This window comes from Pseudorasbora parva, chromosome 2 (genome assembly GCF_024679245.1).
Source record: "Pseudorasbora parva isolate DD20220531a chromosome 2, ASM2467924v1, whole genome shotgun sequence".
NCBI classification, from domain to species: Eukaryota; Metazoa; Chordata; class Actinopteri; order Cypriniformes; family Gobionidae; genus Pseudorasbora; species Pseudorasbora parva.
Genome location: NC_090173.1, coordinates 45,818,117 through 45,831,863, shown reverse-complemented (window position 1 = coordinate 45,831,863; position 13,747 = coordinate 45,818,117). Strand labels below are relative to the sequence as shown.

Here is a 13,747-nt window from a genome sequence, read left to right as displayed (position 1 = left end):
GGGTGTGTCGCGATTCTGCCTTCTCACATCGCGATACAGGTTCGTGGACCTGCGTATTGCGATTTCGATTTCATATCGCATATCGTTACAGCCCTAATATGTTCTATCACAAAACCCGACCCCTAACCCTAACCATAAGCCTCGTAAAAAACCTATGCAAAACCTGTGCAAAAAAAGCCTTTTTAACTAGTGATGTTTGGGTTACTAGTAGGTGTTCAACAGGTTTCGCTTTTAAAAGCTGAGGAAATTTTTGACCTCATAACTTACACTCACAAAAAAAACTTATAGTTATATCATAGAAGTACTAAATTTGTAAAACTCAAATAAAGTTAAGCTAAATTAAATTATAAAAGCTATTAATATATATATATATATATATATATATATATATATATATATTCTCATACTCATATTAGTATATACACATACTAATAAAACTGACAAAGCACAGCTAAATTACAAATTCAACTTAAATTAAAATAACTTTATTTAATGTATTTGTTATTATTATTATTAATAATAATAATGATACAATTTATAATATAGATACAATTACTAATACAATGTTTTAATAATACATTAAATAATAACTTTAAATGTAATGCTAAAAATATTCAATCAAAATGTTATTGCTACTCCAGCAAAACCGCTTACCTAATATTGGTGTGTTTTTTTTATATTGTGTTGGACATTGCCAGCCTATTAAAATAAATAAAGCTAAGCTACATTAATCTAAGCTAAACATTATTTACTTTATTTTTTATCCTCTAAAGCCAGGGTCATTTAACTTCTGGGGAATCATTTAATATGATCTGAATGATCTAAAGTGATGATCTTTTTATGGTACACTCCTATTGTTCATAAAATAGGTGTAATTTGGAAAATAACAGCACATGAAACCGAGCTTGTGTAGCTAAAGGTGTCTGTGGTCATGCGCTTGTGTACTTGTGTTTTCGATTCTGTACGTGCAGTGCATGCAGTAAAAAAATACAAGAGTGCAAACCTTAGGAAAGTATTATCAAAAGTGCAGATTGTTTTAGTTATGTAAGAAAAAATTGTGGGTGATGAGTTTTTTTCTATAGTCAAACAATGAGCTCTTTTTGGTTTCATGTGGAGTTCATAAAGCAATAGAGAACAGTGAACTGCATGCATGTCTTACATACTCTCTGTGCAATGCATGAGTTTCAAAGCATTTATCTAACATGGGCAGATTACCCATAAAAGTAGATCTAGGAATGTTCAAACTTTTGATTGTGTGTGTGTGTGTGTGTGTGTGTGTGTGTGTGTGTGTGTGTGTGTGTGTGTGTGTGTGTGTGTGTGTGTGTGTGTGTGTGTGTGTGTGTGTGTGTGTGTGTGTGTGTGTGTGTGTAGAAGTGTGTGTGTGTGTGTGTAGAAGTGTGCATGTGTGTGTGTGTGTGTGTGTGTGTGTGTGTGTGTGTGTGTGTGTGTGTGTGTGTGTGTGTGTGTGTGTGTGTGTGTGTGTGTGTGTGTGTGTGTAGAAGTGTGCATGTGTGTGTTTTTGTTCTTGTCAAATATTTGACTGCACTCTGTGACTCAAGGATCTGTTAGCCAAAAAACAGAAACTTCAGAGCAGAGGTGATAAAAGACAGGAAGACAGGAACAATACTAAGAAAAATGAGCTGAATGGGTTGAAAGAGAGAGACTGCGAGTAAGAGAGGGAGAGGGCACTTGCGTATGGTGAGTGTGTTAAGATAAATTGCTTGTGTGATTTACGAGCGCTTAGTGTGTTCGGTGTTAATTAGCCCGGTGAACCCGCGTGAACTCGGCAGCGCACGGATCACGGACTCTTTTAACTCTCCGGCTCACTACCAAGATCCCAAACACCAACTTCAACGCACACTTAGACCTCAAAGACCCTTTAAACCTACAGAAATGCTTTATGTAACGGCCTTTAACTTGGAAATGTTGATCAGAGCCTTTGGCTTCTGGCACGCCCAACCGTCCATTAAACTCTCAAATGGGGTGTTTAAGATGAAGCCTGGGAATCATTTAGATGACACTGTCCTGGGAGGTGGTGACGTTTTTAAAGTGGTGTGCCATCTTTTAGCTTTGATATGCACGTCTGTGTATATGTTCTTGGGAAATTGGGAGCTGGAAAGGGATGAAATCTGGGAAAGAGACACAATTATTTATCTTTTCCTCTTTCAATTCTAAATTTAAAGGTCCCATGGAATTAAAAGTTGTGTGGCTTTTAGTCCATTTTTTTTTGCTAGCTGTGAGGGCTCTTAAATGGTTGCAGAATTAACTTTTAGCAGATAAATAAATGAATTTAAAATAGTGAGCATAAGAAAATATAAAAAATCTTACCAACCTCAAATGTTTCACAACTGAGCAAAAAAAAAAAAAAAACAGGAGGGAAAAGGGGCTACTTACATGTAGTTTTTGATTGAATACAAGTTTGTTGATTGAAATAAACTCACGATTTTCTAATGTTTGTTCCTCAGGTGATGAAGGAGACAACTTCTATGTGATCGATCAAGGAGAAGTTGATGTGAGTTCAGTATTTTACACCTGTTTCTAAAGTCAAACTCATACATGTACTTTGGTATATACAACTTATAAAGATAAACTCATTAAACTGACTTCAGTAAATGACTTTTCAGATAAAACCTTTCATGCTGTATGTAATCGCGCTGTTTGTGATATCAATATGAATACAGTAGGAGCTTCGTTGTGCAGTGTAACAGCATCATTCATTATAATGGCAGTTTGGCAAGTGTCCAGACAAGCTCGCGCCATTTGATTGACAGCTTCGGCCATTATAAAGGGAGCGTTCTTTGATCGCTTTCTGTAGTTTAATCACAGTTCAAATAACAGATTATTTTCATCCTATTGAGAGAAACAATGTGAAGTTGTCTCGTCACTGGCTTGATTACTGATGCATAAACAGTATTACACGATTTTGAGACAAAGAAAATCTGCCTGAACTTGAGCAATACCACATAAAAAAATACCGATCACTGGTCAGGAATTAGATTGAACGCTGTTACTTACATGTCTGTGCAAAACTGTTGGATATCCTGCAAGTCTGTCTGTAAAGCCTGACATCGGGACCATTCGGCATCTCATGCAAAGATGGTTTCTCATGTCATCACCTTTTTAAAGATCAAAGTGCATGACAAATAAAGTGTGTTTTTTCGTGTCGGTGACATATCAAGAAGGTGCTTTTTTTATGCGCTGTAAAAGTACATTTACATTCATGCACTTCTAAAGGATGAGAACCTGGGCTCAGATTGATACAGTAAAACCAATGCCATTACTGTTTGTATCACTGTATATCAAGTGGTAAGGACCAATTTGACAAATCAGAGATCAGTAGACCAATCAGAGCTGAGTAGACCAATCACAACAGACTGGGCCAACTGACCAATCAGATCATAGCAATCTTTTAGAAAGGAGGGTTTAGAGAGACTGAATCTTTTATTGAACTGTTATGCTGCAATGTATATTTTGAGAAAATATAAGTGTTATTTTATCTTTGATGCATGTAAACCTATTGTAGAAGATGTTCAAAACAAAATTAGAAACCTTTATAATAGCATAATAGGGGCGCTTTAAGAACTGTCACAGCCCGTGCTCAGGGATTGATTTATCTACACCCACAATACACTCATCATGATAGCAAATACATGGGTTGAATCTTATGAAATGTTATGTGTTTCATGGAGAAAACATATTTTTAATGACAGTTAAGCCCCCCCCTATTCTTATTACTATAAAACAAATCTCATTCTTATTTTTTTTTTAAATAAAGTATTATATATATATATATATATATATATATATATATATATATATATATATATATATATATATATATATATATATATATATATATATATATATATTGGTATTTTTGTATTATATTCATAAATCACAAATAAATAAATAAAATATTTAAAAAATAAATAAATACAGTAATGAATGTTTGAGATTGAAATTTAGTAAAAAGGACTGGTTCTGGCGGAACCAGTAATCCACCGCTGGGACCTCTGAGGCCTGTGGTGGACTGCTCTCCTGATTCTGGTGGCAGTATACCCTCAGGAATCTCCCGATGTCCTGGATCTTCCGTTCAGTCTGGCCATTGGTCTGAGGATGGTAACCTGACGAGAGGCTGACGGATACCCCTAGGAGACGGAAGAAGGCGGTCCACACTCTAGAGATGAATTGGGGTCCTCGGTGGGAAACAAATGTCTTCCGGAAGCCCAAAATGTCAGAAGACTTGGGTAAAGAGTGCCTCCGTGGTTTCCAATGGGGTAGGTAAGCCTTTGAAGGGGATGAGTTTGCAAGATTTTGAAAATCGGTCGACAACGACTAGGATACAGGTGAAACCTTGGCAGGCCACCAGTAACGGAGCGAGAGGGTCCTTCTCCTGCCTGGGAGTCCAGAGCCTGGTGAAGAATGAGCTAAGTCAGGAAGGGGCAGGTGATGGCAAGGCGGGACGTAGAGGCACCCTTCTGGACCTCCCGGCGGAGCAGGCTGTTGGGCTTTCTCCTGTTGGATCTGCTCGTGGAGCACCCACTGGATCGGGCTGACAACCATGGCTGGAGTGAGGATGGTTTCAAGGTGCTCTGGGTCGGCTTGGTGAAGACGAGAAAGGACATCTGCCCGATTGTTCTGGTTCCCTGGACGGTACATCACCTTGAAATTGAATCTGGTGAAGAAGAGCGCCCAGCGAGCCAGATGATGATTCAGGCATTTGGCATCTCGAAGGTACTCAAGGTTTTGATGGTCGATGATGACTTCAAATGGATGTTCTGCTCTCTCCAGCCAGTGTCTCCATTCTTCCAGGGCGAGCTTGATCGCCATGACCTCCCGGATCCCGATGCCGTAGTTCTCCTCCGCCAGGGATAGCTTCTTTGAGAAGAAGGCACATGGAGAGAGTCGTGAGGGTGTCCCCTGCCACTGAGACAGAACCGCTCCGACCGATGAGGCGTCCACTTCGACGATAAACGGAAGATGAGGATTGGGGTGGACCAGGATCGGAGTGGACTGGAAGGCGTTCTTCAACTGTGGGAAGGCCTCTGTGGCCGATGGAGTCCAGGACAGAGACTTGGGCCGGTTCTGGAACAGAGAGGTGAGTGAGGAGCTGAGCAGGCTGTAATTCTTTATGAAGCGGCGGTAGAAGTTGGCAATTCCCAGGAAGCGCTGCAGCTCTTTTATGGTCGTGGGCTGAGGCCAATGGGTGATTGTGTCCACCTTCCTCTGGTCCATCTTGACTCTGTGGTTGTCTATGATGTACCCAAGAAACTGGACAGTGGAGACGTGGAACTCGCACTTCTCGAGCTTGAGATAAAGGTGATCTCTGAGTTTTTGCAGGACTTGACAGACATGCTCCTCATGCTCCCTCAGGTCACTAGAATAGATGAGGATATCGTCGATATAGACGATGACAAACTTGTTTAAGAATTCACAAAATACCTAATTCATGTAATTTTGGAAGATGGAGGGAGGGGACAGCCCATACAGCATCACCCGATATTCATAGTGACCTGAGGGAGTGATGAAGGCTGTCTTCCACTCGTCTCCCTTGCGAATGCGAATGAGGTTGTAGGCACTTCTGAGATCGAGCTTGGAGAAGATGGTGGCTCAACGGAGCTGATCCAGAGCAGATGGGACCAGAGGAAGAGAATAACTAAATTTGACCGTCTGAGAATTAAGGTGACGGTAGTCGATACACAGCCGCAAGCCTCCGTCCTTCTTGGCCATGAAGCAAAAGCTTGAAGCGGCAGGGGAGGTCGATGGACTGATGAACCCTTGTTGTAGTGCTTCGTGCACGTACTCCTCCATGGCCTTCTGTTCCGTAATGGACAGAGGATAGACGCAGCCCTTCTGTAGAGTGGCCCCAGGCAGGAGGTCGATGGCGCAGTCCCACGGCCGATGAGTTGGTAGTTTGGTAGCCTACCGCTTACTGAAGACAACCTGGAACGCCCGGTAAGCTGGGGGAATAGCCGCGTTGACTTGAGTTTCGGGACTCTACTGAGGTGGACTGGACAGGTAATGATGAAGGAACTGACGATGAGGATCAACCTTTTCGGCGAGGACGATGAATACAACGATCAAAGCAGTTCTCGCCCCATTGCAGGATCTCTCCGGTGGACCAGTGGATATGCGGCTGGTGTAATATAAGCCAGGGGCGTCCCAGGATGATGTCCGCGGTTGACTCCTCCAGCACCATGAACGTGATGGTTTCCTCATGCAGATGACCAACACGTAGTGTAAGTGTGGGGGAGAAATGGCGGACACGACCTCGGCCCAGCGGTTTTCCCTGAATGGTGGTGATTCTGAGGTCGACGGGACAATGTTGACGTTGGGCTGTTAGCTTTTTGAGGGTTTGCTTACTGATGAAGTTTCCCGCCAACCCGGAGTCGATGGGGGCTTGTGCTGCAACAGATGAGTGGGAATTATAAACGAATACTTCCGTCTTAGTAAGGTTTGATGTTAAAGGAGGTAATTGGATGGTACTCACCGCGGGCCGAGGGGGTCGCACGGGGCAGGTCGTCATGCCATGTCCATCTCCCCCACAATACAGGCACAGATGTTGTGAGATCCTGCGTTGGCATTCGGTGGTGGTTAGATGGTATGAGTCGATCTGCATGGGTTCAGGTGCTGGAGGTGCGACAGATGTTTGAGCGGGCATCCGCTCATATAGGCCATTGTGCGGAAGCGCAATGCATAGGAACTCGTTGTCTTTCGTTTGCCTTGGCGAGTAGAAAACAGTTGAATCATGGACCGATATTTAGAGAGTTTGTTGACCAAATACCTCTTTTAGATGAGTACAGAAGACGGTGGTTGAGCCAATGACGGGGGTATTCGCTTCCCATAGTGACTGTGCCCACTGTAGGGCTCAGCCTGAGAGCAATGAGAGCAAACGCCACCCGGCCTCTCTCGCTGTGGAACAGATGAGCGTTCACTTCCATATCCAGGGAACATTTCAAGTGAAACCCGCTGCAATCCTCCGCCGCAGCGCTGTAGGTCGCTGGTCGAGCCATGGGACTTACCAGCTGACGAAGTAACGAGTGCCGGTGGTGCAGGTGATGACATGCTAGCTTGAGTAGCGGTGGAGGGTGTATCGTGAACCATTGAGGACCGTTCAGCGTGAACCAGCGTGGTGAAGTGGTCTGCAGTGCGGTCCCCGCCTGTGTCCGAAGAGCTCTGCATTTGGTCTGGTCTTCTGTCAGACACAGACGAGGACACAGAGGGATAGTGCAAGGGCAAGGTTTATTATCAGAGGTTTCGAACACAGGTGATACTTAGGTGGAAAGTGACACTCAGAGGACACTCAAGGACGATGATGGTGAAGACGACAATGAAGGAGAAGACCAAGATGACGAGGAAGACGAAAATGGGTACAGATGAGGGCTTCTTGGAAGGACAGGTAGTCAATGGTGGGTTCGGTGCAAGACCAGACAATGGGAGTGAAGGTGAGCCGGGTAGATATAGTGGTGACTGGTGATGGTGCCCAGGTGTTGAGAATGATGGTGATGGGGAACGAGGGGGCGTGGCAGTGATGGATGATTGTGAGGGCGTGACAGATATCATATCATACTTAAATATAATAGTAGGTCTATATGATAAAAATCTTACCCACTGGGCTCTTTTAACACTACAAAAAACTGGAACACTGACTGGCTTTGTTTTACCTTCCCAAAGATGACATGGATAAAGTTCAAGTGAAGCGATGTGTCATTATCTCCACAGAGAATCCACTTCCTCTGTTTTGTTTTAAAGAATCTTTCAAATAGATTTTTTTTGTACATACATATGATTTATTTAGAATTTGCTTTTATCACCCTGGGAATCTGTAGTGTTTTCCTTCCCCCATTTTTGGTTCTTCAGTAAATAGGATTGTTTATTTAAAAGGGGCCTTTTCCACACTTTTCTAGCATTTTATTTCCCCCCCCAGAGTACAGTTATAAGCTTAGTTGTGGCTTCTTGAACCAAAAACAGTCGTAGTTTAGTTTTTTATGACCATTTTCCACGCTCTATATGACTCTTCAAATTAAACAAACTGGTTTTGCTACTAAATGTAAATGATCTCTTTACATGTGAACAGACTATTTACCCATGCCAAGCTACTGAATAGCCAATAGTAAATGAATGTATAATAAATGTATAAAGGAATATGAATAGAAACCTTTTAACTTTTTTTGGTTTGTTTGAAAGAAGTATTTTATCCTCACCAAGATTGCATTTATTTTTACATTATAAAATGTCATAATTTAGAAATAAAAGTCAATTTTCTATTCTGAAAGGGGCGTGTCTGATGTGAGACTTGAGTGGAAACGCCCTTTAATCAAATATACAGTAATACGTATTAATGACTTATTATTACAATGTAAAATAACTGTTATCTAATTTGAATATTGTTTATGCATAATTTATTCCTGTTACCAAAGCAGATTTTTCAGTATCATCATTAATCCTTCAGTCTTCGGTGTCACATGATCCTTCAGAAATCATTCTATTTTTTTTAATGCTTTTTTTAATTTGAATCAGCATTTAATTTATTTAAAAATTTGTGTGTGTGTGTGTGTGTGTGTGTGTGTGTTTATGTATTATCATCTAAAGGATTATTATGAACACCATACTAATACTGTGTTTGACCCCCTTTTGCCTTCAGAACCGCCTTAATACTACATGCTATTGATTCAACAAGGTGCTGAAAGCATTCTTTAGAAACGTTGGCCCATATTGATAGGATAGCATCTTGATAGAGATTTGTGGGATGCACATCCAGGGCACAAAGCTCCCGTTCCACCACATCCCAAAGATGCTCTATTGGCTTGAGATCTGGTGACTGTCGGGGACATTTTAGTTCAGTGAACTCATCGTCATGTTCAAGAAACCAATTTGAAATGATTCAAGCTTTGTGACATGGTGCATTATCCTGCTGGAAGTAGCCATCAGAGGATGGGTACATGGTGGTCATAAAGGAATAGACATGGTTAGAAACAATGCTCAGGTAGGCTGTGGCATTTAAACGATGCCCAATTGGCACTAAGAGGCCTAAAGTGTGCCAAGAAAACATCCTCCACAACATTACACCACCACCACCAGTCTGCACAGTGGTAACAAGTTATGATGGATCCATGTTCTCATTCTGTTTACGCCAAATTCTGACTCTACCATCTGAATGTCTCAACAGAAATCGAGACTCATCAGACCAGGCAACATTTTTCCAGTCTTCAACTGTCCAATTTTGGTGAGCTTGTACAAATTGTAGCCTCTTTTTCCTATTTGTAGTGGAGATGAGTGGTACCCAGTGGGGTCTTCTGCTGTTGTAGCCTATCCACCTCAAGGTTGTGCGTGTTGTGGCTTAACAAATGCTTTGCTGCATACCTCGGTTGCAACGAGTGGTTATTTCAGTCAAAGTAGCTCTTCTATCAGCTTGAATCAGTCGGCCCATTCTCCTCTGACCTCTAGCATCAACAAGGCTGTTTCGCCCACAGTACTGCCACATACTAGATGTTTTTCCCTTTTCCCTTATTCTTTGTAAACCCTAGAGATTGTTGTGCATGAAAATCACAGTAACTGAGCAGATTGTGAAATACTCAGACCGGCCCGTCTGGCACCAACAACCATCCCACGCTCAAAATTGCTTAAATCACCTTTCTTTCCCATTCTGACATTCAGTTTGAAGTTCAGGAGATTGTCTTGATATATATATGAAAATGTTGGCATTATTTTATCACTTATTGAGCAGTAGGCTAGATGGAGCCGTTTACCTCCAGTCTTTGTGCTAAGCTAGGCTAGTGGTGGGTGCGTCAGACAGAGTTATGGCACGCATGGAGATAAAAACCCTGGGGGATACGGCAAATAAGCCAAAGTCGCAAAAAGTCAGCGTGTTCCTTTAATATTGACAGTTTCAAATTGGCCCATTTTTAATATTTTATTTTGGACTTATTGTAGAGTATTGGTCAAGCTGTTTTGTTTTAAAAGAGCAAGAAAAACCTTGTTTTAAACATTTCAACACTGTATCTTAATGTTCTTTTTGTTATTAACAGTCTTGTTTGTCTTGAGACTGTTGTCCTTGTGTATGTGCTTAGTGATCCGCTGTGTTATATATCGGTGCTAATATATCTCCTCTGCTCTGGATGAGCTCCGAGGGCGTGTTGAGTCAGCACTGGGTCACTGCCACATCAGATTGTGTCGTATCGAGCTCTTGTGTCAGAGGCAGAGCACAGAGAGCCCAAGTACAAAGCCCTACTCCCTCGATTCCACTGTACGCCACACTAGTGCTGTCAAACACATGCAAAATACATGTTTACAGACATTAACCAGTCCTCTCGTATGTACAAGTGAGCACACTCAGCTCCATAAACCTCCCAGACATACGTAAACATGCTGGAATGTCAAGATGCGCCTCAAATGCATTGTGATGTCTCTCATTAGCAGAAAGGATAAATCTCCTGTGACTTTGGAGCACGTTGTACTGCATGCTAATCAAGAACGTGTTCAAATTTGGAATTCATTAAGAGGAATCATATTTCTAGGGCTGCCCCTCATGGTCAACCAAACTTGAGAAGAGGCTTGGTCAACCTCTTTTTAATTAGTGGGCTGGTTATAGACAAATGAAGTTCACAGTCCGTGGAGTCATGCTGTCCATGACGGGCAGATGGTTAACATGGCTTGTCCATGTGGTAATTATGTTGGGCAGGAAATCCAAATATTTGCCTGTTTTTAGACCTCAAACAAGAATTATCATTTGAAACGTGTGTTGTATCCTAACGTTAGCCACTTTACATGGCCGCTCGTGGCCTAGATAAATGTGCAGAGATTTGAAGCTAAATTACTACCCTGCTTAAAGCATAACGTTTAACTTAATGTGCATTTTGTTCCAAATTACACACTTCATATGCACTTAGGGACTTGCAATGGCTGCCTTGTGTCCGTTAAGTCCGTGGCTGTATCCGAAATTGCATTCCCTACTTTATAATAAGCGGAAAATGGTATGTGACAAAAGACGTGTGTGAATTCACAGTACTCATAAAAGAAAAGGCAAAAAGTCCCCGGATGATCTTCTTCTGGTGAGATTCTGAAGTGTGCATTGGATGGACACTTTACTATCCCATGAGGCCATGTGAGAGGATTTGTGAATGGCACTGAAGCGATGGTCAGTGGTGAATGTAGTATGTCCAGATTACATTAATAATTCATAGAACATAACTTTGTAAAGGTTTTAAAGGTAATTATTCAAAATAAGTATCTACTCAAGAGAGTATGCGAATTTGGATGCAGCCCATGAGACTGTAAGGTGTCCCACTTGTAATTTTAGTTTTTAGAAGTGACCCCTTTACGTTCGCTATGCCCCCTCGATGCATACATTTGCCGAGCCCACATTCAGCGAGCTCTGCAGCAGACTTCTCCATTACGTCACAAAAGTGCTCATTTGTAGGAAGACCGCAAGTTTTTAGCGTGTCATTTGAGACAGGGCCCATACTGTGATGACGAGTCAGCATTATCAACTTCATCTTCGCAGCTGACACTAATTCCCATCATTTTTGTCTATTGTTCCAATAAAATGAGAAAATTGGAGGCAGAAGGGTTTTTTCCAAGAACTTCTCACCTTAAGTGACATGTTGGCCGTTGCTGAGGAGGCTTTGACCCAAACCTGCTCGAGTGGCCGGTCTGGAGAGCAGAGATACCTGTGGAATGTGTCTTAGATGGCTGGCAGAACGCCTGTCCTGAGCAGGACCAGCAAGAGATGAGCGTTTATTTCTCCCCTCATAAAATCAACCAGTGGATTGTATGTCTACGGGTGAAACCCAATCAGACTCTGTGGAAAATGAGAAAGAGGCTCTTTGTGCTTGTCTATGCACGTGGCTGTTGAAAACCACACGCTGACACATACACACTCACAGATTCTGTGAGATATTCTCTTCGGTAGCATCTTACGGTTATGCCAAAATGAAAGACACAACAGTGGAAAGAGTCTCAAGGTGTTATCTAATTCCTCGTAAGACACCCTAGAGCATCCAAGGTTGGGAAGATAGAGGGTGCGAGCTGTGTGTTATCAGATCGCCTGCTTCACTATGAATGCCCTTGACTATCATTAGTATGAAATGAGACTTCAGTTCTTAAAGATAACATGAAATTGAAATTGTTTCTTTTTACTTTGTATAAATGTTGTTTTTTTGTGTATAGTTCATCAATGCATATTTTAAAACAAGTGTTTGTTTTTATCATCCTAATCAAAGTGTAATAGGTGAATTTGTAATTAGGTGAAGTATATTATATTATATAGGTAGTAATTAAGATATCAGATTATTTTTCTTGTTGCTTAAATTAATACAACCCCCGATTCCAAAAAAGTTGGGACACTGTACAAATTCTGAATAAAGACAGAATGCAAATTTCAATATTTTATTCAGAATACAACATAGATGACATGGCAAATGTTTAAACTGAGAACATTTCTCATTTTAAGGGGAAAATATGTTGATTTTAACACATCTCAGAAAAGTTGGGACAAGGCCATGTTTACCACTGTGTGCTATCCCGATAGGCATTGAGAAAGTCCTTTTTATATTGCTCCAATATTTTTCGCCACAGCATTGGGGGAATTGGTGATCCTCTGCCCATCTTGACTTCTGAGAGACACTGCCGCTCTGAGAGGCTCTTTTTTTAACCCAATCATGGTGCCAATTGACCTAATAAATTGCAAATTAGTCCTCCAGCTGTTCCTTACATGTACATTTAACTTTTCCGGCCTCTTATTGCTACCTGTCCCAACTTTTTTGGAGTGTGTAGCTCTCATCACATTTCAAAATGTCTCACTTTCAACATTTGATATGTTATCTATATTCTATTGTGAATAAAATATAAGTTTATGAGATTTGTAAATTATTGGATTCCTTTTTTATTCACAATTTGTGGAGTATCCCAACTTTTTTGGAATCCGGTTTGTAAATATATATATAGTCTTAACTTGTACTACTTTAAGTTTATACTAAACAATTCAATTTTTCACATTGCTATATTAATTATATTATTTCATATTATATTATAAATCATATATTATATGTGGGTATTATATTGTTATATTATATTATAGAAGTCTGTGGAAAAAAGCGAAAGTTTCAGTTGGAGCGGGATAAAGTCTAAACATATTTTTGGCTATGTTATATTAATTATATTTTTATATTATATTAATTATATTAGAATATTAATGCAAATTAGATTTTATTTTACACTGTGGTAATTAAAATTTTGGGTAATTTGGGATAATTAACTGTCAGGACAATCAAAATAATCCTAAAAATGGCCCAGAATATTCAAATTTATTATGGAAGTTGATGCTGTTCAAATAACCATACGGGTTATTCATGTTCATTTGTATTATAAAAAGAAATACATAATGATCTTTCTCTCTCTTTGCAGGTGTATGTAAATGGTGAATGGGTGACCAGTATTGGAGAGGGTGGTAGTTTTGGAGAATTGGCTCTGATATATGGAACTCCTCGGGCTGCTACTGTGAAAGCCAAGACTGACCTGAAACTGTGGGGCATAGACAGAGACAGCTACCGACGCATCCTTATGGTAGAAACACACACACACACAATTGCATTACACTGTGACATAAGGGTCAGTAATGTCAGAATTTTCATTTTAGGCTGAACTATCCCTTGAAATGACAAGCCCTTCCTCTTGAATGCCATGACTTTCCAGATTGAAACTCTCGACCATTGTGCTGTTGGCCTTCTCAAACTAAACCAAACTATCC

The 13,747-nt window shown here is 40.8% G+C and overlaps 1 protein-coding gene across 1 annotated transcript in view; it reads left to right on the top strand.

Annotated features, from left to right (window-relative positions):
* Window positions 1-13,747, top strand: part of prkar1b (protein kinase, cAMP-dependent, regulatory, type I, beta) — a 73,920-nt gene that overhangs the window by 37,841 nt on the left and 22,332 nt on the right. Inside the window, exons 6-7 of the mRNA XM_067421921.1 lie at window positions 2,466-2,512; window positions 13,405-13,563. Coding sequence (XP_067278022.1) covers window positions 2,466-2,512; window positions 13,405-13,563 — 206 coding nt within the window. The remainder of the gene's footprint in view (window positions 1-2,465; window positions 2,513-13,404; window positions 13,564-13,747) is intronic.